The sequence below is a fragment of the Callionymus lyra genome, chromosome 8 (assembly GCF_982586985.1).
Source record: "Callionymus lyra chromosome 8, fCalLyr1.hap1.1, whole genome shotgun sequence".
Lineage (NCBI taxonomy): Eukaryota > Metazoa > Chordata > Actinopteri > Syngnathiformes > Callionymidae > Callionymus > Callionymus lyra.
This window is the reverse complement of record NC_141825.1, coordinates 15588413-15610982: the sequence shown is the minus strand read 5'-3', so window position 1 is coordinate 15610982 and position 22570 is coordinate 15588413. Positions and strand designations below refer to the sequence as shown.

Here is a 22570-nt window from a genome sequence, read left to right as displayed (position 1 = left end):
GTTTTTGTTTCATTTGTTGCAGACACTGTGTTCCCACTCTTGTCTTTAAACAGGACTTCAAATTGTTTTGTTTATTTCTTCTTCCAGAAATCCGATTCAGAAGACGTACAGTATGTATTTCCACACTGCTCCAGCATTCATCTTAGGTGACCCAAGTTACTGTATTTGCTACATATATGTCGGACTGTCTCCAGTTAAAACAGACTTTGTGGTCATGTCTTAACATTAATTCACGCAGAGAAAGAGAGATCCTAGTCAGTATTGCTTTGTGAATCTGGAAGACAAAAAAAACCCTTATATTCTTCTAAGCTTCTATTAGTCAAAGTCCATATTTTGTTAAATATTCCAGAATTTTTGTTTTATTATATTTCCTTTTATGCTTTGAAATTTCATTCCAAAGATCTTGCCCTACATTTCTATTGTATATATTTCCAAAATCTAACTATAATGGAATTATAGTTTCCTACTCATGCTTCAAATTTTTGGTTTGTTTGTGTTATTTACATGTACAGAACATACCAACCGTCAAAAAAACTTTGAATCAAATAAAACTAAAATAAATATTTAACCTTCCCTCTAGCAGTTTACAGTTCCCCAAGTAAATCTAGAAAGACCTGTACCCGTGGGTTTATTTGGATAAAAAAAACTTTGCGTCACTCACTGATTCAAACACAGACTCAGATTCAGAATAATCATGTTAAATAAAAGAGTCACAGTAGGTTTGCATTTACATCATTGGTATACCTGAAGTGTTGTGCAAGACCATATTTTATTTCTCACCTGGGACACAGATGAGGCTCAGAGGGAAAGTGATAGAAAGAATTCTCTGTGCGGAGGCAACTGCTTGTCTTAATTGAAAAAACGATCCCTTCGCGTGTGTGTGACTCAGCACTTAGTTGTATTACCCTGTAAGCTCACTTTACACCACTGTGATCCTACAGTCCCTCCAATATACACATTAACACGTCCGTCACCAGAACAAATCTCTATGTGTTTGTGTCTCCACTCAATCCTGTCTTATCATCTGTCACTCTGATTATTTTTGCAGCCAAAGACTCTCCGGAGAGTTTACATTACACTGTCGAGTTCGCCGAGGCTTCTGGACACCTCGTGTTGAAATCAGAGAGGAAATCGGCCACTTTCAATCCTTGTCTACAGTCGTTCCACTTCAGCCTCTGAAAGATGGCTGCTGAGAGGTAAGTCAGTTCTTCACCTGGTCTTAGGTCCTGCCCTTGGCCTCCACCCAATTGCGATCCACAACCTGAGACACAAAGTCCTCAAGTTGACAGATATATCCCCCTAAAAACCCTTCAATTGAACCTCTTATTGTGTGCATGTGTTGAATATCATAGTAACTGCTATGTAGGTAAATTGTGTGCAATCAAATATTGAATTTGAATTTTTACCACTGAAGTTTAACAATATCAAAATGAATTTTAAAGCCATCAAATTTCAAGCACTGTGAATTTTTCCGCCATCTATTTGCGATGTCGTAGGGTCAGAAATTAAAATTCAATGTCCATAAGGTCCAATTGGTGTTAACAATTCAATGTTAAAAAATACATTCAAAAATATCTAGTGTGAAAAAAAATTCAATGTAAATAAAATTCACTGTAAGAAATTTGGTCGGGGAAAAAAATCGTGTTTACATCCTTCTACCTAAAGAGTATGGAAGTATATGTTTAAAAAAAAAGAATTACTGATTTTCTTTTCTGAATTCTTATTGAGTGTCAAAATAAAATAGTTTGACTGTTGTTTTTTTAACATTTCATTTTTGACTTTGAGAATATTTATTTAACATTGAATTTTTCCCTGAATGTATTTCTACATTAAAAAATAAGACAGTGCTTGGAATCCGATACTTTTGATTCTACAAAGTCTTGATGCTGTAAAGTGTTCGTAATAAATTCATATTCAAAATCTGAAAGCACACATTTATTTCCATTAAACTGCTTGATTTCAAATCACATCAGTGTATCATTTTCCAACAAGTTTTGTGTCAAACGGCAGATGGCGCTGTTCTTCAACATTTGCTTGAGCGTTTACTTTATAGTCATGTATGAAGCTGTGGTAGCGATGTTATACAAAAGATAAATATAATGTCTATTAATAAGAAGTGGTGCGTCATGTGGGCGTTGAACTAGTTTTATAAGATGAAAAATAATTCCCCAAAAATTGAGACATTTTGTTCCAACACACCCATAAAAACGAACTTTTCTGTCATTTTATTGCGTAACATTGGACTCACTTGATACGACCACAAGGATCTTCGTTGCTGAAATAAAATGGATATTTAAAAATACATGCAACATCACAGGATTATGTACAGCAAAGGCTGAGTCAGAGCTTTTCCCTTTTCTTTTTTTTTTTTTTACATCAAAACAGATTCTTCATTGGACTTTTCCTCCCCCATGTTCAAATCCCAGATGTTCTTAATCCATGCAACTCGGGCACTAGAAGAGTCATGGACCCGAACACACATCTGGGTGCGGCAGAGGAGATGAGCATGCGGTATGTGTGTGGTTTCACTTTCAAGGTTCTTGCTGGTGCCGCAGAGCTGTTATGAGGTCCTGGAGCGGTTCCGTCTCTTCTGGATCCAGGAGCTCATGCTGCTGGCAGAAGAGCGTGAAGTGTGCAAACAGCGTGTTGAGGTGGGGGTGCAGCCCCAGAGCCAGAGTCTGTCTGTAGTGAGCCCAGTAAATGTGGGCCAGAGTCCTGAACAACAACATGAAAACTTTGTGGACCAGGAAGATGAAGCCTGTTGGAAACACAGAGCCTGAGGAAAGAGGTGAGTGGATTAACACGGGGGACAAGAAATGAAGTGACGAACGTGATCGTACCAGCCCTCGTGGGGAAAACATCTTCATCGGAGAGGAGCTCCTGGATGTACGACATGGCGTAGTCAAAATACAGAGGAGCGGAACACTTGAGTTTCCGGCCGTGGTCGTCGTTCCAGAAGTAAACTCTAACAATGACACAAACGTGGAGCTGATCAAGATGGATTGAGCTCCTCAAAATAAGAGACAATATCTCTATTAGACTCATACTTTCTGATAAGAATATAGATTTTATTTGTAACCCATTGGTACAGGTCTTTCTAGATTTACTTTAGGATGAGGTCATATTAAAACGTTTGTAAACTGCTAGAGAGAAGGTTAAATATTTATTTCACTTTTATTTGAGTAACCGTTTTTTGACACTTGGTATGTTCTGTACATGTAAATAACACAAACAAACAAAACAACTAAAGAATGAGTAGGAAACTACAATAGAATTATAGGGCGAGATCTTTGGGATAAAATTTCAGAGCATAAAAGTGAATACAATAAAATACAAATTTTGGAATATTTAACAAAATATGGACTTTGATAAATAGAAGCTTAGAAGAATAGAAGTTTTTTTTAGTCTTCCACATTCACAAAGCAACACTGACTGTGATCTCTCTTTCTCTGCGTAAAATCAATGTGATTCGGAGGAACATCACATGAGATGTATGTCAGGAGACAACAAAGTTGTTCTTGCCAATAGTTCCTTAAATGGTTATGAAAACAAACCGTATTGTGACCAGTAAAAAAGCAGAACGCGCTAGCTATTGTTTGAACAATTTCCTTCACTAAACCCGGAACCACTGTGAGAGTGTGAGTGTCACATGACACTCTCACAGTGGGTCATTAAGTGTTTCATACGAAGTACTGAGAGCCTTTTTGAATTTACCAGGAAGATGAAACCAGAAACTGAAACAAAGAAACCTGATCTTGTTTTTTTTTTAACAATTGTACATGTTGTATTTGGCAATGGCGCAACAACAAGTAACACTTTTCTAACACACAGGGGCACCAAAATCATATTTAAAATCTTCCATATTGTAGCTTTAAGGTAGCTTTGATGGAAAAGGGTGAAAGAAGAAGAAACTCTGGGGATTTTTTCCTTTTTACTTAAAATGGTTTCATTATATAATCGATCCTATTAGGATGAAATGATTAGTCTGTATCTCATGTTAATACAAAGCTGAGTTAGCTTACGTGTTGCCCGGTCCACATGCGTTGGGGCAGGTGCTGGGGGTGCAGAACTCCGACAGAGCACTAGAGAACAGGTTTATGTGCTTGAAAAATGCCACAGCTGCAAAAAGAATTGCAACACTTTTGAGATCTGTCGTTGTTGAGGAGAATATGACTGACGCTTCGTACTTACTGTTGCTAGCGAGCCACTCTGCTTTGTCGACACCAGGGGGAAGTTGTGTGAGGGTCAAGATGTCCAATTGTGTGACCCGCTGACAGACATAGTCTTGCTGCAGGTAGGGACGCTCCTCCAGGTTGTTGTTGTTTATCCCCCTGCGGAGAAAATGCAGAGTTAAAGAGGAATAAAATCACAGGTCAGTGGATTGATTTGCCCGCTGCGGCAACAAGATTAAGGCCAGTTTAAGCACATGCGAACAAAACACGACTGCAATCATCCCGCGATAATTTCACATTTAATTACTGTTTATGAGGCAACCGCTGCGTCTGTAAATGCCAGACAGTAAATATCTATTTGTAATGTGCAAACTAAAGCGCTTTGGGTGTGCTGATCCCAACAAAACCCTATTTACAACCACGAATATAACCCAGAGTGGCATTTAGTTACGAATGTACCATTTACTGACAATTCTATGAGCTATAATAAAGTGTCTTTGAATATGGTTGCAGCTTATCTTAGCTCCCAAAGAGAAAGAAGGAGTGATGCAAGTCTGCGGAGGGAAAGAAACAAACTACTAGGAGGACTCTTGTGGTTGAGAAGTTCAGCCAAGATGCAGAAAATGAAGTGAGATGGGACCAAGCTCATCTAAATCATCATACTTCACCTACATTTGTCATTTAAATGATAAAATGTGCAAAGGTTTAATAGAACAAGAATTAAGCAGCTAAGTAATAGTTTTGTAAACACACCGAAAGCTTTATTAATAAAGGTGAAGAAAGTTAGACAATATTATTCATTGTTTCATCTCTGGATTCATCCCATTTGTGGGAATTTTGTCATTTTATTCTCTAAATAAGTGCTAAATAGTCATATACACAAACAACGCGCAACCTTTTTTGAAGTCTTTTTAAAATATATATTTTTCTATATTTTATGACTTTTTAAATAAAATTGTTAACATAATTCATCAATTTATCCACAAGAAATCTACAAAAATGAACGTGTGTAGATCTGTCTGTTAGCATTGGAGTATTAAGGAAATAGTGATGATATTAAAATATATATCAACAGATTTAACTCAATAGTTTACTTTAAACAATACTGTATGTAAATTCAACCAAACAAGAAACAAGAATAAGACAAGCCAATATATATTCTCATTTAGAGGCTTGATCAATTCACCATAAAAATAGATAAAACGGTTGAAAGCAACTTAGAGGCTAGTTAAGTAGGTGTCACACTTCAAGTAGAATATAGCACTCTGGGGAATGTGAAAGAAGCAAAATGGATAATGGCAGATGAGTAGGGAGACGCTTGGTTTTTGTCTGGGCTTCTTATTCTGACCATTTATCTGTCATGTTGGTTCCTGCTTATAAGCCCCTGCTGATCAGAGAGAAAGCTAAGATCAGGCAGGTGATGATGTGGTCTGAGGGTGCGATGGAGGCACTACAAGACTGTTGTAAGTGCACGGATTGGGACATGTTTAAAGTAGCGGCCACATGCAGCGATCACATTAATATCGAGGAGTTTGCCGTCTGTGTCACAATACATTCACAAATGCACTGAGGACGTCAGCACCACGAGAAACATCATTCCCCTTGATAACCAGAAATTCTGGATTACTGTGGAAGTACGCAGAATGCTAAAAGCCTGGAATTCTGCCTTTTATTCTGAGGATAAAGACGCTCTTAGTACAGGAAGAGCCAACCTGAAGACTAGCAAAGCGGGCCCACAGCAACAACAAAAAATCCAGGGCTTGTTCCAGGACACCAGCAATATGTGGCGAGGCATACAGGCTATCACTAACTTCAAGATACCCCACTCTTCTGTGGGTGACGTTGATGTGGACTTAATAAATTAAATAACTTCTTTGGGAGGTTTGATACATTAAATAACACGGCGACAAAAGCTTTTTTTCCCATCAGGTAGAAAAGGCACTTTGTCTTAACATGGCTGACGTGCGAAAGACTCTGAGAAGAGTCAACTCTTGGAAGGCCCCAGGCCCAGATGACATACCTGGGCAGGTGCTCGGGGAATGTGCAGATCAGCTGGCATGTTTACTAAAGGACATCCTTAACATCTCGCTGAACCCAGCCAAAGTGCCATCCTGCTTCAAGACTGACTCCCATGACAGGATGTTGATCCTTGTTTTTAGTTCTGCTTTTAACACTATCATCCCACAACGCCTGGTACGTAAACTGGAACCTCTTCGGCTCCTCCCAGTGTAATTGGCTGCTTGACTTTCTAAGGCTGTGTCCTGAGCCTCCTGCTATTCACTTTAATGACCCATGAATGCGTTCCCAGATATGCCTCCAACCATATCAGGAAGTTCGCAGATGATATGGGATGATAACGACCAAGATAACAGAGATTAGAGAGAGGAAGTGAAACAGCTGGTGGACCGGTGCAGGGAAAAAAGCCTGATTTTGAATATTGACAAAACAAAAGAAAACATTGTTGACTTGAGGAAGATCCAGCCTAGCCACGCCCCTCTTCTCATCGACGGCACAGCCGTGGAGGTGGTCAGAAACACCAGGTTCTTGGGGGTGCAGATCGACCTCAACATCACTGGTCTGGCCGGTTCAGAAGCATCTTTACTTCCTGCGGAAGATGATGAGAGCCCGTCTGCCCAAACCCACCCTCATCACTTTCTATATGAGCAGCATAGAGAGTCTCCTGACCAGCTGCATCTCGTGTGGGGAGGTAGCTGCTGCGCCTCGGACTGGAAAAATGTCAGGAGAGTGGTGAGGGCAGCAGAGAGAATTACTGGCACCACTCTTCCCTCCATTCAGGCCATCGCAGTAAAGCGCCAGGAATATGGTCAAAGACTCCACATACTCCCATCATGACCTGTTTTCCCTGCTGCCCTCTGGGAAGAGGTTCTGTTGCTTCCGGTGGCAAACAGACTCCTTAACTTGACCTAAAGTGATGTTGTTATGTTGAAGTTCACTGCCAAGCAAATGCTGCATTTGATCGTATAATGTTGTTTTATTCCAGGCAACAGTTTTTAACTTGTTTTTAGAAGGCTTTTTTTTTATTATTAATGGTTGTTACAACAAACTGTTACTAAATTATTATAAAACTGCTTCTTGCACCTATTTTAGCTGTACATAGTAGACATGCACTTTATATATTTCTAAATCTTTGCACTTTATAACTTGCCTGAGCCAGTATTGCAAACGAAATTTTGTTGTGTGTACACTTTGTGAATCCAGAATGACAATGCAGTATGTTTAAGTCTAAGTTTGCATTTCCTTTTGTAAAAATGAACCCGAAAGCCTCCCTGTAGATCAAGAGGTTATTTCTCAATCACAAGAGGTGCTAAAATGTTTCTGTCTTAGTCTCTTGTCGAAGAAAATGTATATTTACAAAACTTAACACTAAGTATGAGTCTGATTGCAATATATATATATATGTATATATATTCATGAAGGCTCAATATCATACTTTTTCCTGTGTTTGTCATCAATCGAGAAAGCATATTCTTTTCCTATGGTATTATCTACTCTGAATCATTTTAGATGTCAATCATGTTACTTCACTGAAATCTTTATATTTCACTATACAGATATAAACATGAATCTACTTTTGACTTGTTTTTTGGTAGCATGATATTTATATCACTGGCTTTCTTCTGGAGCAACTTCATGTGGTCATGTGACAACACATCAGCGCATAACCGCGTACTTTATACATTGTCTTCAAGTTGTCAAAATATCTCGTTCCCGCTACAGAAAGTCAGGAATACTTTTCTTCCAGCGACTGGTGCTTCACTGGTTAATCATTTTAACTCTGGTTTGGTAATGTCTAACCAGTGCTTGTTACTAATTCCTCCTGGGTTTAGAAATAAAGACACGCCGGCCAAGTTACTAACAGCACAGAACTAACTCCAGATGAGATCAATGTTCCGCAAACATTATATGGTTTTAAAAACTGACGCCCATGGTGACACAATCTGCACTGTTTACTCTGACGTGCTTTACCAGGATGCAAACCAGGAACATCATTTTCATAGTCGGCCGCTATTACATGAACAAGGGAGGGTCAGAAACCTAAACAACAACAAGAGGCTTTCTGTTTTACTTTTACAGGCAGATTATTTGTGTCCCTGTGTCTGGTATGTCCTCTGATGGACACTAGGGTGTCGCCCACTGTATTCAAATGTAGCAGAAGACTGCAGCCCTGTTGATGGAAACATTTAAAAGCTTCTTCTTTGTTTTCCAGCAGTTCTTAACAGGCTCAGCCCCCTATACTTGAACCTGTTTTTCTCTACAGTCACTCCTGTCCTTTTTCTTCTACTTCTAACACTTCTAGAAACCTGCATGTCTGTCTCCTCTATTTCTTTCTTCTGCTGCTTTTATACAAGATTCTCCCTCCAATATATCACCGAACCATCTGTCCTTCCTCAAAACTTTTTCTACATGAGATTCTCCTCGGATTTTCTAATTTCTGATCTTGTCCTTGCTAGTCATTCCCAATGAACGCTGAGCATCTTTAACTCTAACTTTGCTGCTTGTCTTTTTTAACAAAGCTTCTGTCTGTAAACGACACAACTTTCTAGGTCTTGCTACTGACGATGAAGCTTCTTTTAAACATTTGCTGTCACTCAGGCAAGTGGGCCACATGTGGCCCTAAGCTTAGACTCATGTGGCCTCAATAAAGCCAGATGTTGAATATTAAATTCATCATTTAGTGATATGTATTTTAGGACCTCATTTTATCTTTTTATTACATAGATGGATGGATAAACTTTATTTTATGGTGCCATAGTTATTTTTTTAAATCTATTCGATCTTCAGTCTAGCCCGTCAAAACAGAATATAATGTTTTCCTTCAGGATATTTAAGTGACAGTTGTCGCCACATGTTCCATCCTGCCTGCATTCTCCTCTTCACATTTCAATTAAGAGCAATGTAGATAAATATGTTGTCATTTACAAGTCAAAGTCTTGTGTGTTTGTAAAGAAAGCTGAGGTAGACATTGTTTAAATATAGACTCTCTGAGGATGAAGGAAAAGATGGATGTTGACATCCTGGACGCTGCGCATTATATGACTTTATGACAAGCAGAAGCACGAAGGCTGATTGGACTTTTGTGCAGTAGATTCCTTCAAGAGTGTGTAGAAGTGGGCAGCTGTTGAACTGTTTTTAGACGTCTACCCAGCAGCTGGGAGTTGACTGTGACCTTGCCTTGTGTGATAAGAGAACGCTGTGTGGGGCTGTGTCGGAGCTGGTTTGGAAAATTGGTTTAATGGCTTTAACAGGAGGTCTTTGTTGGAAGTAAAGGTCAGCAGAGGTAGAGCGGGAGGTATGGAAGAATGTAAACAGGGCTACAAATATGCGGCGGGCCAGAACTTAACGACAAACTAAACACATGCTCTGGTACAACGCTTTGACAACTAGCTGTCGTGACACAAAACCCCGATCTGTCCGTGTTTGTGTGTAAACACTCCGTGACCCTGCGTCTCCTCTCCAAACCTTCTGTTTACCTTCAGCTCCACAGACATGAGGGTGAAATCAACAGTCGCCTCCAGCTGACGACCAAAGATTGGGCCCAGAGCAAACATTTGCACAGGAGCTCTACAATTACACATTTACTCTCGTGTTTGACTTCACCAGCGTCTCTGCTTCACTGATGCCATCGGAGAAATATGCAGCGAGAACTCTTATCGGAGAACATTCCTCCGAGAAACATCTGCAGCAGGCCACTGAGAGACGCTCATGAGAAACTTTTCTCTTCATGTAAAATCTGCCACAAAGATGAACTTTAAATCACATCCAAGATCCAAGAGAAAAGTGTTGAACTCACAGTTTGTCATTGCCGCCGTCAGAAGGATGAAGCGCGCTTTCGTCTGCCTTCGTGGCTGAGGGGTAGCTATGGCAACCCCCCATGGTGAAGACCTAAGAGCCCAACTGTAGGTCGTGACAGCCCGACGTTTCCATCCCAAACATACCAACACACTTCACAAACTTAAAAAGCAGGAGCACACGCACATCTGCCAGCTCACAGATCCACCGACACAGCAGCCAGACGTGATGCCAGATAAGAAGAATCCCTGATGGAAAAGTTTGAAAAGTCTAAGGACTTAAGGATTGCTTCCAGCTGTCTCCCCTTCACTGATCTAGCGTTGGTGAGCGTACTTCTCCTTTGTTAGGAGTCCCACACCCACAGGCTCCTCCTCTACTCTCCGAGCGGACAGGCAGGTTCTCCATGAACCAGAAGAAAAAAAATCAACTCCTCCTCTTTTTACTCTCTGCTCTGCAACCTAATACACTTTATAGATGTGTAGAGTGGAGGGATGAAAGCAACCACTACTCAACATGATCAGTTCTTTTCGCTGACTCTGAATCACACTAGAGTCAAATTTCTTTTTAAAGGATCAGCCACTTGTTTGTGCAGCTGTGTTCTCGTATAGTCTGTGATTGTGAGAATAAATACTTCATCTTTAATGTACCACTTAAGTAAATACTTTCGACTGTTTATTGACCTGTCCAGCATGTAATGTGCCAACCCCCAAAAAAACATTAACACTAGTAATAAAAGGGAGACATAGGCAAACTGTCAAACCTTTTGTGTCAATAATAGGGGGAAAATGAAGACATGGAAGAAAAAAAAGACACTCTGCCCCCTCATGTGCAAACTTTTCTTTAGGACTCTATCTGTGATTTACCTCAACTAAGGTTATTTTTTTGGACAGTTTTTGTCTCTGTGTGTTTGCAAACTATCTCAAAAGTTGTAATGTTAAGACACACTTTAAACTGGTTATTGATTGACATTTGGATCTTTCAGAATTAAATGATTGTTCTTTGAAAGTTCTTTTTCACTTTCATCGTTATCAGTTTTCTTACCGTAGGTGCAGTCTTCTTAACATTGATAACTGATTTCCAAAACTTGAACTATTCTTCTATTTTGTTGTGTGTTTGTGATTGTAGATCTGTTTGAAGATTAATAATACGACACACATCGTAAATGTTACACCTTTTAGTCTTAAACAAAAAACAATGCCAGTCTGTCAGGTCACTCCTTCCCTATATACAAGAATATATCGACATACAAAGCCTTGAAAGTCTACGAGTGAGTTGTACTTATAAGAGGTGATAGAAAAATGTGTCATGAAAGATGGATGTATAGATCCTCCTCCGCTCTGTCCTGGACAATCTTCACCTCCGCCTGCGGCAGCCTGAATCTTTGTGCTTTGTGTTTGCAGACAGAGCCGGTGTAGGATTAATCCAGACTGTGTGCAGGAGACATTCATTTTCCGTGGAAGAAACATAATCTCGCTGGCCCTCAAGGTAAATATCTCTCTCTTTTCAATCCATTGTGTTGTTGACTCACACGGGAGTGTTGGTCAAATAACAAACCCAGGCAGGTTCTGTTCATATATATATTTATTTATTGGGTTCATATTTCAATGTACTAGCTAACTTGACAGTAGGTAACATACACAGTACATTCTAAATCAAAACAATCTCTTGAAAACACCGGCATCAGTTCACAAAAAAAGGCATTTTCAACAAAGCCATGACTGAAGATCCATGACCCTTTGAGAGACTTTTAATAAGCAGAGGTGTAGATAATTTAGAGTCACATTGAACTACAGACGGGACAAATGTGTGTTTTATTTGCACCTCTTGGACGCATGTTAGAGTACTTTGTGCACCTCTTGCCATTAGAGCTGCACGATAAATAAATATTATTCTGTGTAAATTGAACCTTCTAACCTTCTCACCCAAGTCTGTAGCATCACGGCGACAACAATTAAAATGCATCCAAAATGATGAATAAAAGATTGTTATTTGCTTTAAACTGAGGTGAACACAACGATAAGTAGTAAACGAAATGTAAAGCCACGTTTATTATTTAAAGGCCTATTTTGTGTTTTCAAGATATCGTGCAGACCTAATGTGCGTATGCTCGCAATGGTACATTAAACACCAGTGAAAACGGACACGGAAAAGGTCAGATGTTTTGCCAAGTGGCGTCCATGTTTTCTCTCTCCACCCTGACACAAAACAACTTTGTTTTCCATAAGATTCAATTCAATTAATCCAGTATCTGAGAAACAATTATTAAAGCAGAAATATATATATTACAGCAAACGTATAGGACAAAAGAAGAAGCTATTCATCATTTGTCCACTACTGTCCTGAGGAAGACTGAGGGCACACTCACACAAGATGATGCATACTATCAAATATTTTGGTTTTTCTTTCGGTCCATCTGCCTCTTACATTTTTTGTTTAATTCTTTATAATTGAATTACCTTAACGGGGCAACTGGCTATGAAGAGCACGAATGAGTAAAGACAAAGAGACGTGTTAGTTTTCAATGATTTATTTTCTTGATTCAGTATTTTCTAGTGAGTGTGCCCTCAGATAGAATTATAAATAATATTTCAGTCAGTTCTTAATATTGCCTGAACTTAAAGGTGCTGAACAAAATGGATAATATATAATAAATATAAATATTTTTTTCTCATTTACTGGTAAAACTATTAGCAACCAAAAGTCCCCCACACTGATCAGGGAATACACACCAGCTTGATGATGCTCAGTAGTTTGTTGTATTCATCCGGTGTGTTAAGTGAGTTCAAGTACAGTAATTTAAGTGATGATGTTTGAGTTTCCTTCCTCGACATCAAGTGCAACTAAATACTCGAAATACTCATTTATTGATCAGATCACACACTAGATAGTCAGTGCTTTATAAAATAGCAGCAGAAAAAAAAACATGTTAACCGTAAAAAACAAGATTTCAGTGTAAACAATAAGTTGTCTTAATCCGTCATTTAATATAATGTAGTCTTGGTGTTTATCGACAAGCGAGTCTCCGTTTCAAGAACGATTATGCAGCTTCAACAGAACAAAATGGAAGACATGCTGCAGACTTCTGATCACTCTGAATCTAGAACTGACGCTGGGAAAAATGAACAAAAACAAACCATTATTGCATTTTTTTCAACACACACGTTGGAAGCTGCTAAACAATGTTTCTTACATTGGATTTAAAAAATATAGATATATAGTGATTTGTATATACTTGTTTACATTTATGTTACGTATTCATGTTACCAAGATTAGCCACGACCTAATACAGAGTCAAATCTCACGATAGTACATTTAAACAGCTCTAAGTCTGTGTTTGTTGCACACGTATTGGTATATATAGCTGTGTGTTACATCACATATGTGTGTGTGTCAAACTGTGTGTGTGCTTTCTTTCAACGTCTGCATACATCACCTTTGACCTGAGAAAAGGCCCTGTACCTTAAGACAGAGCTCAGTCGCACGAATATGGAAACAGGCACGTCATCTACATATAAAGACACGACAGACCAACACTTGTCTACATGAGTCCTTCGGAGGAAAGTGTGACATCAGCAAAGTGAGATTCGCCCCATTTTTTAAGTGCTGCTTATGATGCGTACTTGTGCAAACATGATGGCACTTGGAATTATTGGAGTGCACCCATACAAAAGGAATTTTGGGCGTTTATAATGATAATTAAATCGAGACGATAACACAGTCTTGTGGTGTCGACATCTTTAAGAATAGTTCATATGGCTGGGTTAGATTTTTGCAATGTTGTTGGATCTTCGATGGATAACGTAGATAATTAAGATTATTATTTGGTGTTTATTTTTGATGTTCATGACAGTTTAGAGTGAAATGTAAAGTTGGCACTTGATATTACTCTACTCTCACTATTCAATCGTTTTTCACTCGACCCGGGCGACTTCTAAAACAATGACGACTTCCCTTCACAAGATGTCTTCATGTGTCTCCGTGTGCGTGTGGACTCGGGCCCAGGAGACACTTTAACAGACGGTCTGACCTCAACACTGATGATCCTCAATCCTCTTCCTCTGGGAAAGGAAAAGGACGAAGAGACGGCGACGGGAACACGCGGAGGAGAAGCTGTGAGTCGATGAGTGTGCGGAGTGAACCTTCACTGGGTCGGTCCGTTGGCACAGGGCTGCTTCTCTCTGTCGACAGATTACAGATAAGAAACTATCTGTAGCTTTACTACTAATAATTTCACACTTACTGTGTGACAGCGGCTGGTTGGGGGATTGGACTAGAAACATCTCCCTTCCCACTGTCTTTCTCTGGCACCGCAGTGTCAACACTGGAGACACCGACCTGTGTGAGTCTACAATCGATGTCGACGTTTGTCTAACATTGAATCTGCTGCTTTCATTTAAACATTAGAAAATGTCACAAACAAGAGGAGTTCACTGCTTTGTAGGCACCATAAGTAAGGTGGGTGCAGTAAGTAGCACCTCCTCCTACTGAGATCTGTGGTTGTGTTGAAGTTCATCTGCTTTTCTAATTAATCACCTGTTTTTAACTGTGTGAACAAAGACAAGAATCTTTGCCATCTGCAGCTCGCTCCGATATATTTAAATATGCAGTACGAGGTGCGAGAAAAATAATTGTGAGACTGTGCAAGATGAACCACAACAAGGCGAGGCACCACTCTCAATCTTATTTCTCAACACCCTGTAGATAATTCACATATAAATGGTATGTTTTTGACATCAGCCGTGAAAGAGTGTGTGCGCGGGACTACCTGGGTAAAAGTATCTTCTCGTTTTTTGCATCTGCGGTGGCCTTGGTCTCCTTGGCAGCTGCACTGTTGGTTGTTTCAGAGGCAACAGATCCTGCTTTGGTCTCTTCTTCGCTGTCCGAGCTGTTCGAGGAAGAGCCATCTGATGCCACCAGTGGAGCTTTCCTCGACCCGCACACATTCCACACACAAGCTTTGGAACAAATCAAATTCAGTTTTGATTTCAAAACTTTGTTTTATGATTTATCATCAGATTACGCAGGGACTTACCATTCACATTTAGTTTGGTAAGTTCTGAGTCCACGGGGGAGTTGCACCGTGGGCCACTTTCAGAGCTGGAAATATTAGTCATTTATTTGATATAATTGTACAAATGTAAACGTTGTCTTAAAGTAGTCGCGAACTCAATGTGTACACATGAAAATGTACCTTGTGTGTCACTAGTTCTGGTTATATTTTTCTATATGATTGAGCTGAACTCACCAACAGAACGGCTGGAAGTCTGTGAACTTGGCCCAGCCCTTCTCCGCCTCAGTGGCAGCTGGTTCGGCAACAGAACTTTCCCAACCTGCAAAGCCCACTCCAGCAGCAGGCGCTTTAGAATTGACCTCGCCAAAGTCTGCTATCCAGTCGCAGCCTGAGCAAAAGAAAAAGAGATAAAAGAATGGGGACAGAAGGTGTTTATTTTTCTTTTAGCTCTCTCACTCTTTGTTGTATCTGTGTGGATTGGACTTGAGAAAGGATCCAGTTCGTCCTTCAGCTCCTCCGTCTCAGAGTCGGAGTCTTCGCTGTCGTAACCTGCTGCTCCTTTGCGGGATTTACTCGACACTTGTCTTGGAGGAGGCTGAGAGGCTCCGAACCTGTAGTGGAGGTAAGAACATAATAAAACATAATAACAAAATGTAAACCGTTGTCCGACCTGTCTCGTGATTTAGTTTGCGTTGCATAGTTGGTCTGGTTCTCCTCCCAGATGTCCTCTTCGTCGTCATCGTCAAAGACCTGGATTTTGCCCATGGAGCGAGAGTCGTACGCAGTTGTACTTGGCTGCTGTGAGAATAAAGTGTCTTATCACAAACAAATACACTTTTAGCACAACTAGACAAACCGCACAACAAAGCATTGCTTAAGATCGAGTGTCAGTCCGAACATGCTTTTTTTTCCTATTTTCCAAAACATTTTCCTTCAGCATAAATCTATTGTTAAAGAATATAAAAAATATCCATATTACATAACGTATTACTCTAGATTACTCCCTTTCCCTCACTTATACTGTGTTGCACTTTACTACTGTATATTTTATTATTTTGCACTACTATTATCTTTTTTTCTCATACCGTTTTGTTTCTTATTCAGTTTTTTATTATCTTTACTTATTCATTTACAAACTAAAGTGTTTTTTATGCCCATTTTTTACAAAGTACAGAAAGCAGAACCCACATAACTTAAACATTAATTTACAAACCTTGGGAAAAGATAAAATAAATACATTTGTACAAGATAAAAAAAAACTGTAATGTAAGGATCTGTATCTTCCCACAAATTTCCCCACTGAGGGACCAATGAAGGAATATCTTATCTTTTGCGGTTAATGAAAAATCCACTCACACTTTCCTGCACGTTCATGGCCATATTGATCTCGGCTATCCTGTCAAACTTGGCTCTGCAACAAAATGTAAATGTTAAGGATAAAATGAAGTCTGTAGATTAAACGGGTCGGTCAGAGTACCCAATGCGGTCCTCGTGCTCGGCAAAGTCCTCGTCGTTGAAGCCAAACTGATCCACAAAGTTCGCCGTCATCTGTTGAATCTGATAGTCGGAGAAAGCCTGAATCACAGAATGTGAATTAGATCCAATGATCAGCGAAAGGTTTTGTTCCAGGTATTTTGCACCTGCTGCACTGTCAGCTCTTTGGGGAAGGGGCTCTCCATCTCATCCTCAGAAGAAGGACGGGGGTTGCCGCTGCCAATCTGAGCAAAAACAACAATTCAATCTTTCATGTATAATCTCCTATTTAAGGATGTATTCCTACCAGGTCGATGGTGTTTTTTCTATTGGTAGCTGAAAGAGTCTGCTCCACAAATGTTTCCCAGCGCCGTCTAAAGTCATCTGGCAACTCTTTAACCAAAGGAAAAGTCCATGTTAATAAAGGTTAAATATTATTTTCATTCCAAACATACCATTTATTAAATTGCTAATCTGGATGTGTACCGGCCCTTTTTCCAGATTGTGAACAACCGTGTTGGCGATCCTGGTCAGGTGCCCCATGTACCCTCTCCTCATACCCCCCTCCAACCTAGATGGAGAAACAGAATGGATTCAAAGGTCCAGCGAAGTTACAAAATCATCTTTAAAAAAGATCCTCACTGATTCCTGTCATTTTGCTCCCAGGCCTCCAGGATCCTCTGGATTAGCTGGCAATGCTGGAACAGCTTTATAAGGATACAGATATGGTAAGTTAAGCGCATGAATCTTCACTTCAACACCAGCAGAGACACTTACGTGAGCCACCATTAAATTGTAAGGTGAGTTTTCCGGAGCCGGGGAGAGCTCGGAGGGCTGTGCCGTGTCCTTGGATCCCAGACCGGGCTGCAGTCTCACTTCGTGTGCACACGGCCGGAGTATCGCGGCCACACAGAGCTCCACTTGGAGGTGCAGAAAGTTGTTCCAAACGTACTTAAAAAACAACTCCTGAAAAGAGCAAATGAGAGTTAACATGAAGGCGGGCAGCGACTGCTTTGTCTGATCTCACCAGCAGCAGGTTCATGGTGTTGAGTCGGCAGAGTTCCTGTGCGACGACTGCGTGGCTGGCAGAACTAGTGTAAAGCAGAGAAGCCACCAGTCTGGCAACATGAAGTCGGGTGTTCCCCAGTGGTTCCTCCAGCACACCCATGCTGGTCAGCATCGGACTTCTCTGTAATATAAATAAGTGATAGCAGAAGTGACTTTGAGATAATAAAAATTGATTTCTTTATGGGGCAGACCAATGTAGATAAGCGACTCATACATTTATCACACTTAAGCATCAACCCACATGTCTGTGCTCACACTGCCAACAACTCCATGCTGTCCAACAGGCTGCTTGGAGAAGGTGATAGAGATGACATGAATGTCTTCAATCCATCTTATCTGGGAAATCATTCTATTGCAAGCTAGTAAATTGTATGTGCTACAGGGTGAAAAATAGCTGGTATGAGAGTATTTTTTAAACTCTGAAACTAAAGAAAATATATATTTTAGCCTATAATCATTAAACTGACGACTGGATGTGAGTTATTTTCTTGTTACTGTTGATAAAAACATCAATGAATCGAACAGCTATTACATGTATTAAGTTAAAATAATAACCTGTTCAGTGAAATGGAAAAGTATGGACAAGGGGCTGTTTTTCTCACTGCTCCTTTTTGATCACATTTAAAAAATGTACGTTTGCAAATCATAGACTTTCTGTATATTCATCAAAGATAAATAACTGATGAGATTTAAATAAGCAATGGACATATTTAGAGCGATTGGTTGATCATTATACAGAAGCGATGAAGCCTCATGAAACAGTTGATGAGGCATCATGATACAGTGTATTAATTAAGTCCACTAGATGGCACTAATTTTGTAAAATGATGCCAGGTTTTATTTAATTTGTAGATCAGAGCCAAAGATTATAAAACAGAGAGTGCCATCTAGTGGTCTTTAAAAATGGAGAGACTGTATCATGATGCATCAACAGCTGCTTCATGATGCATCATCACTACGATATAGTATTGTAAATATCAGAGAACAGTATGTAATGCTCTCAGTTTTAAAATAATCAGTAGAATTATTGTTTTGAGCGAGTGGAGAGTGCCCTCTAGTGGCCTGTGAAAATGAGAACACCGTAACCTGATTAAGCCATTACTAATATAAACTCCAGGTGTGAGTGTCGAGGCCGGACGTACCTTTGGTGGCTCAAGAAGTAGTTGATGGAAATGAACCAAATGTGGCTGAATCGCCAAAAGAATGCTGCTATTCACTGTGTAGCTCCTCTCAAAGCCTTGAGCGTCCATCACACCATCCACCCTGTCAATCAATCAAACAGAGGCTTAAGAGGACAGAGTGGTTTTCAAAAATAGCTTTTTGAAAACCACTCTGACTCACACAGGTCTCCTGATCTCCAGCAGCGTCAGGAGAACTTGGATGCCGTTGATGATGCAGCTCTCCGCCCTCTCTCCGGAGAACATGTTCTGCAACAACTGCTCCACACACTCCTGTCTGTGGAGGGAAGGCCGGGCTTTATGTTCACGTCCGGGTCGACATGAAAAGCTCAAAACTTACGACTCCAGCACGGTCAACAAGGGGTCGGGCTGAGAGGTCTCCTGAAGCTGACCGGCTTGATCTCTGCTCAGACGGATGATGTCGCACAGAGTCTGGGACGCATTAGACTGCCTCTATGACCGAGAGAGTGACGTAGAGATCATCAGAATTCTACCTCCGATGAATGAAAAAAGTTACACAAAAGTACCTCTTCGTCTCTCTCCGGGTGAATGATCTGAATGAGCCTCTGTGCCAACTTCTCTTCATTCAACCACTGAGGAGAAGAATCTCAGTTGGTCACAGGTCACAGATACATCTTCTGTCGTGTCTTACCGTGAGCGTCTCAAGCCTCAGAGGCGGCGGCTCCACACAGCTGATGAGTCGCAGGAGCACATCCATCATGGCCGACGTGTCGATATGCTTGAGGACCAGAGAAAGGAACCCCTCCTTCCGCCGCAGGAAGCTAATCACCTAAACAGGAAGTAGAAAGAGACTCAATCACTGCGAGCGTGTTGATCCGAGAATAACAGAAAATTGTTTCTCCACCTTTTCCATCGTCTACGCTCCTAAATGACGAGATCACACATTTTGTCTGATACCTGCTTAGTCTTCCTCGCGATTAGATTTCCAATCGTCTTGCTGAAGAAAGAGGCCAGGAGGGGGTTGAGCGGCGACGGCTGCTCAAGAAAGGCGTACAGAGTCTCGAGCAGCGGCTCCTCATTACCCAGCTTATCATTGATCACTCCCACGTCGCTTGTCAACAGCTCGCAGGCGATATTTGAATATCTGTTATTGAGAAAAGAAAAGAGTGACGTCTCAATTTGACACATTCTATTTCTCTGCCGATTCTAAATTCATTAGGAACTGTGTTTCATTTTATAAAGTTACCTTCAAAATAAAAATGTAAATTCAAGTGATCTAAACAACACAATTAAAATGTTAATACATATTGACAGTTTTTACTTTGTATCCGGTAAAACTTAAAAGCTGTGAATCCTGTTTAAGTGTTTTATTCTTTTGTAAAAGGAAGCCAAGAAATATACTCATGATTAAGTGTGTTATTGTCGGAAATGCTAAATCACCTTCAGATATAAATGATCTTCTCTGCTTCCATTTATATGCGTTACTCACTTAAAGCGTTTGGTCTCTTCTCCACCAGCAGGGGGCTCTGTTGTGATCTTCTGGACCAGCTCCTGCATGCACTGGTCCTGACACAGGAACAGGAGAAGTCTGAGAGAGAGAAGAGCTTGAGTATCACCACTAGAATGATGATGTTAAACTAGACACCATGATATTCTAACCTCCTGTTCTGGGCCTTGCATTCCTGCAGGACGTCCTCCTCGTCCATGAGCTCGGCGAGCGTGACATCCTCCTTGTCCAGCAGAGCCTCCAGGTGAGACGCCGTGTGCAGGTCGAACTTCCAAAACATGGCGGCCGTCACAGGTTGCTATTCTTAGCTGGAGAATTAAATGATGTCAGGAGATGATATACATAATCAAGCTGGAGGGTTCAAGGTCATGACCCGTGTCTTTAAAGCAATTATTTCTATTTATATCGGACATGAGCAAGGAAATATTCCTATGTCTATTACTGTAATGCATTTAGGAGTTGACTTTAAGTTGGACACATAACCAATTACCTTATGAGTTCATCAAGATTTTTTTGGGAATTACTGCTATAAAATTAAATGAATAAAAATACAAATAGTACACAGATTTAATGACATTATGAGAAATATATTTTTATTGATGTCAAATAATATAGATAATTCGAGTTTTCGGACAATTATATTCATCAAGGCATGAAAATGAGAAACAATTACTTTTTAATGTTTATAAATTGAAAAATAACCATGAATTTATTCATCGTAATATCCTTGGAACTATTGGTAACTAACGGTTCACTCTAAACTGAATATTAACAGGAAATGAGAATTCGTTTTTAATAGTTTCTATGCAAACTATTTTTTTCTGACAGTAATATGTGATTTTGGCTGATCAAAGAAAGCTATGCATTACAACTGAATTATTAATTCAGCATAATAATGTTTATTTCAGACTTGTGGCTCATAATAATAATAATACAAAAAACATTAGTATATTGTTAAAATCAAATCACAACCTACACAATTGAATGAGTTCATGAGTAACTCGTTTTTAATACAAATAAATCAGGAGGTGAAATATCAGAACATGTTTTAAATACTTAAATATCAGATGTTTCTCATGAACAGGTGTCTGCACAGATTGTTTTCTTAACACATGACATTTACATTAAAATGTCATTTTTAAAAAAAAACTGCGTTCAATAGAACAAACAAAACAAGATATATTACCTACCTGGTGTTTATTATTTATGATGTTTGCATTAGCTTCACAGCTACGTCAATTCTTGTCAATTATCCTGAACATTTTAATCCAACAACTTCCATGTTCATTTATCTTTGCTACGATCATCTCGAGGTGAACATTCTTACGATCCCGCCTGTGATGCTCGGCGTCAGGCTAACGCTGTCCTGGATCCAAGGGAGGCTAAAACGCAGTGTAATGCCCGCCGAGCAGCATCATCTGCTGGCGACGGATGACGGATGTTTTGCTAGCGGACGTGATTTCACACGCGATGACAGCGACACACGCACAACGTGAAGCTTAAATAAATATATTAACATTTGTTCACCGACGTTTGTTTTTTTTTTACCTCGTACTTGTCATTTTCTCCGTCGTCATGCGGGCCCGCAGCTGTGAGTCCATGACTGCGTCGTTAGCTTCACGTTTACCCTCCACAATGTCAGCGGCACCGACGCTCTCGAATTATAATCCCGTCCTCGCCGAAGACTCCGGATTGAAAAAAAAAAACCCAAAATGGCGGATAGAAAGAAAACGTAATTTAAATAAGACTACAATTGTCCGCATGTGGTCGATTTAAATCTGGTGATTTACCTCGTGTGTGACAACAACTCCCAACATTAAATCACTGTCTAGAACAAAGTTGAGAAGCAAATATTTAAGATGATCTAATTATTACTTTTTCTTAAATAGGCTAAAAAAAAAGTCGCTGAAATGGAAGGTGGGGGACACCCTGGAAAGCTCGACAGTCCGTTAAGGAGGCGTGTACTGTAGACAGACCGCCACTCACACACACACACCCACGCACAGAAATACAACTTCTGGTTCATTATTTAACCTTTTTTTTTGTACTGAGAGAATTTACGAGCTCCATGTTCACACCAAACTAGTTTATTTAAATTAAATATAAACAGAATTAATTTCTGAAAGTACCTTCATTGTATTAAGTTGATACACATGTTTACAATTAAATACAATAATAATTCACGTACTGAGATAATTTACGAGCTCCATGTCCACACCAAACTAGTTTATTTAAATTAAATATAAACAGAATTAATTTCTGAAAGTACCTTCATTCTATTAAGTTGATACACATGTTTACAATAAAAAAAAAGGTAATATTTCCTTTAGTTTTGTGAAGTAACAGCCCTCGCCCTGGCGACGAGTAAATTGACATATAATTCAATTGA

At 39.9% G+C, this 22570-nt stretch overlaps 2 protein-coding genes across 4 annotated transcripts; both read right to left on the bottom strand.

Moving 5' to 3' along the window:
* Positions 1-2210: 2210 nt before the first annotated feature.
* LOC148073798 (MOB kinase activator 2) lies at positions 2211-10400 on the bottom strand. The gene is made up of 5 exons (XM_087797660.1): positions 9985-10400; positions 4192-4331; positions 4023-4119; positions 2841-2965; positions 2211-2776 (listed from the first exon to the last, which is right to left on the bottom strand). The coding sequence occupies exons 1-5, from the start codon at positions 10065-10067 to the stop codon at positions 2532-2534; spliced, it is 690 nt and encodes a 229-aa protein (XP_087653786.1). The 5' UTR covers positions 10068-10400; the 3' UTR covers positions 2211-2531.
* Positions 10401-11546: 1146 nt separating this feature from the next.
* ppp6r2b (protein phosphatase 6, regulatory subunit 2b) lies at positions 11547-22114 on the bottom strand. Of its 3 annotated transcripts, none has more exons than XM_087796824.1 (24): positions 21730-22114; positions 20334-20489; positions 20164-20262; positions 19632-19818; positions 19366-19503; positions 19241-19306; positions 19054-19166; positions 18877-18990; positions 18678-18798; positions 17495-17656; positions 17245-17433; positions 17110-17174; positions 16923-17038; positions 16775-16860; positions 16635-16712; positions 16472-16569; positions 16351-16405; positions 15665-15792; positions 15451-15605; positions 15229-15382; positions 15016-15080; positions 14749-14938; positions 14224-14328; positions 11547-14161 (listed from the first exon to the last, which is right to left on the bottom strand). In XM_087796824.1, the coding sequence occupies exons 2-24, from the start codon at positions 20459-20461 to the stop codon at positions 14125-14127; spliced, it is 2649 nt and encodes an 882-aa protein (XP_087652950.1). In that variant the 5' UTR covers positions 20462-20489; positions 21730-22114; the 3' UTR covers positions 11547-14124. The 3 variants fall into 3 exon arrangements, with proteins under 3 accessions (XP_087652950.1, XP_087652951.1, XP_087652952.1); XM_087796825.1 differs by having other exon boundaries at positions 15665-15789; XM_087796826.1 differs by having other exon boundaries at positions 14224-14304; positions 21730-22113.
* Positions 22115-22570: the final 456 nt, after the last annotated feature.